General features: G+C 42.7%; 1 protein-coding gene across 1 annotated transcript in view; it reads right to left on the bottom strand.

Annotated features, from left to right (window-relative positions):
* The window catches only part of LOC102205737 (pre-B-cell leukemia transcription factor 1-like), an 8,677-nt gene extending 6,373 nt beyond the window's left edge, over positions 1-2,304 (bottom strand). Inside the window, exon 1 of the mRNA XM_013913479.1 lies at positions 2,184-2,304. Within this exon, the coding sequence (XP_013768933.1) occupies positions 2,184-2,304 (121 nt within the window). The remainder of the gene's footprint in view (positions 1-2,183) is intronic.
* Between the last annotated feature and the right edge of the window lie 214 nt (positions 2,305-2,518).

Here is a 2,518-nt window from a genome sequence, read left to right as displayed (position 1 = left end):
AACGCAGACATACTTTGCACGGTCACCTGCCCGATGCAAAGTTTTTGCTATGACTAATTGCAGCCGTGTGACAGAAACAGTAACAATACTGATCATTTTTCAGTAAATTTACAGTAAAACAAGCACCCAGAAGACAAAACCAGAGTATTTCTGGTTTTTATTTTTTTGCTAGAAAATGCTAAGTCTTTGGAAGCCAATAAAAGGAGAGGAGCTAAAATGTCTTGTTTCAGATGGTGGAAGAACGAATGGATTGCTGCCGAAGTCCAGTATTCTAAAGATTCATGAATGGCACTGTGTGTTGAAGGGGTTCCGGCAGTCTTATAAGTGAATTACAGCAGATACACGGTGAATACACTCATATAACAAATAAAAAAAGTCAGATCAAGAACTCCTTACTCAGATCAAATCCTTTCTCATTTTTTCTCTGGTTTATTTAGTCATTATTTAGCATTACTGCCACGTTGGTCAATGAATCACAGGTCACTTACAAACTCAACTTTGTATTTATAGTGAGATGATGGATCCTGTTGGTCTGGGCTATGGGATAAAGATGGAGATATTCTGAGGTGCAAAAGGATTCAGCAGTATTGGGGATTGGTAGTTTCAGTGTGTGATGAGTGAGAAGTGGAACCACCATTCAACTCGGAGGGATACCGAATCCCTCCAATCCAGTGTCTCAAATCTAATTCTCACGTTGTACCTCTGTTATTACCTGGCCTGGGCCTCATCCTCTCATCTGTGATGATCTGCTGGAGGATGTCGCCGATGTCCTGCAGCGGTTGGCAATTGTTATGGCATTTCCTATTATTGTGTGGCTCATCCACTTCCTCTCCAGTTAAACCAATATGACGCAATATCTGGTGGGCTCTGTTCTCCATACCTCCAATGTGGCACCAGTGTGGAGGGAAAGATGGGAGCAGGGTAACTACAAAGTTCTTTCTTCAAATTTCCACGCTCACAGCAAACTGAAAGATTTCCCACAAAAACGGAAAGGTAAGAGCGGTGTGGCCTCAGCAGCAAGGATACTCACTATTTACTAATATGAGAAAATAATAGCCGGGGACCAAAAGCTCTTTTTCTTTGGCAAGAGAGGGCACAGCTCACTAAATATTTTTTTTTCTGTTATTTTAATGAGCAGCGTGGCGCGCACAGGTTCTGGAGGGTGAAAAATCTCAAAGAGAAAGAAAGCAGGCTGTTTACATGGAGAGCGGTCTTGGCAACAAAATGACAACAACTGCCAAACTCGCCAACTCGTTGCTGCTTTGGAATACTCAGTCTCTTTTTCAAACGCCAATGATATACTACAGAAAACAAAACAGATACGCCAAATGACTTTCCCACTGTGTGAAACAGTTGTGTGTATTACGTTAAAGCTGGCTATCTCTTAACCTGAGAGCCTTTCTCATGCTGTCGTCTTCGCCTGCTCTCCTTTTATCCCCAAATGCCTACTTGTTCATTAAAAGGGTAAACCGACAGGGTCAGTAAACATGCTCATTCAGAAAAGATGATTTCCGCTTGTAACTGTTTTTAATCACAGTGAATTTGGTCGTCTTGGCATGGACTGCTGGCTTTTATTACTTCTGTTTATCGGCTTAACTGGAAGCATTAGAATCATAATTTCACCACAAACAGATGTTTGGAGTCTGTACCCCGGGGCAGGTCGTCGCTGTCTTAAGTTACCATCCACAGCCCTCATTGGTCGCATAGAGACATTTTTCATTTGTATATGTCGCTGTTGGAAAATGCTGCAGTGTTCTTTGTGAAGAACCGAGAGGCTCAGGCGAAACACTAGGCAAAAGGGGGCAGGGATAGCTCAGTAGGTAGAGTGGTGGCCCCACGATCGGAAGGTTCGAATCCACTGAACGGCTACGAGGTACCCCTGAGCAAGGTACCGTCCCTACACACTGCTCCCCGGTGTGCCTGCTTAGTGCTGCCCATTGCTTTACTGAGTGAATGGGTCAAATGCAGAGAGAAATGTATTTTCCCCATGGGGATCACATTATTATTATTATTAGTAGTAGCAGTAGTAGTAATAAACTCATTTACATTAAATTATAATTCAAATAAATTTAAAAAGTGTAAATGCAGTAAACCCACACAGAAGGGGGGTGTACAAGAAGTTAGTCCTGCAAAACTTCAAGTCTTCCAAGTTTTAATTTGAACTCTGACACTCTGACACTGACCATCTTCCGGACTTGTTCTCTGCTTGTTCTCTGTGCCTTTACGCAGCTCTGCATCAGTAAGTATGTCGGCGGGCTCCAGGGAGTGCTGCTCTTTGATTTGAAACCGCGAAGAAGTCGTCATTTCGCTGTGAAGACCATGTTGGCTGGTGGTGGTTAAGACGATGATACCCCCATGGCCAGTATCAGCCGGTTTTGTAGGGTATTTATTGTGGGATCATAGTTTTACTGCAACACAGGTGGCACTAACACTAAATTATTGTTGTATTCTCACAACATCTCAAAACGGAGATGTATTATGTATTATTGAAACCGCACGTCTCTGTCTGATATATATA

Source organism: Pundamilia nyererei, unplaced genomic scaffold (genome assembly GCF_000239375.1).
Source record: "Pundamilia nyererei isolate P.nyererei 1_Seehausen unplaced genomic scaffold, PunNye1.0 scaffold00134, whole genome shotgun sequence".
NCBI lineage: Eukaryota > Metazoa > Chordata > Actinopteri > Cichliformes > Cichlidae > Pundamilia > Pundamilia nyererei.
The sequence above is the reverse complement of the archived record's forward strand: the minus strand, read 5'-3'. Positions and strand labels throughout refer to the sequence as shown.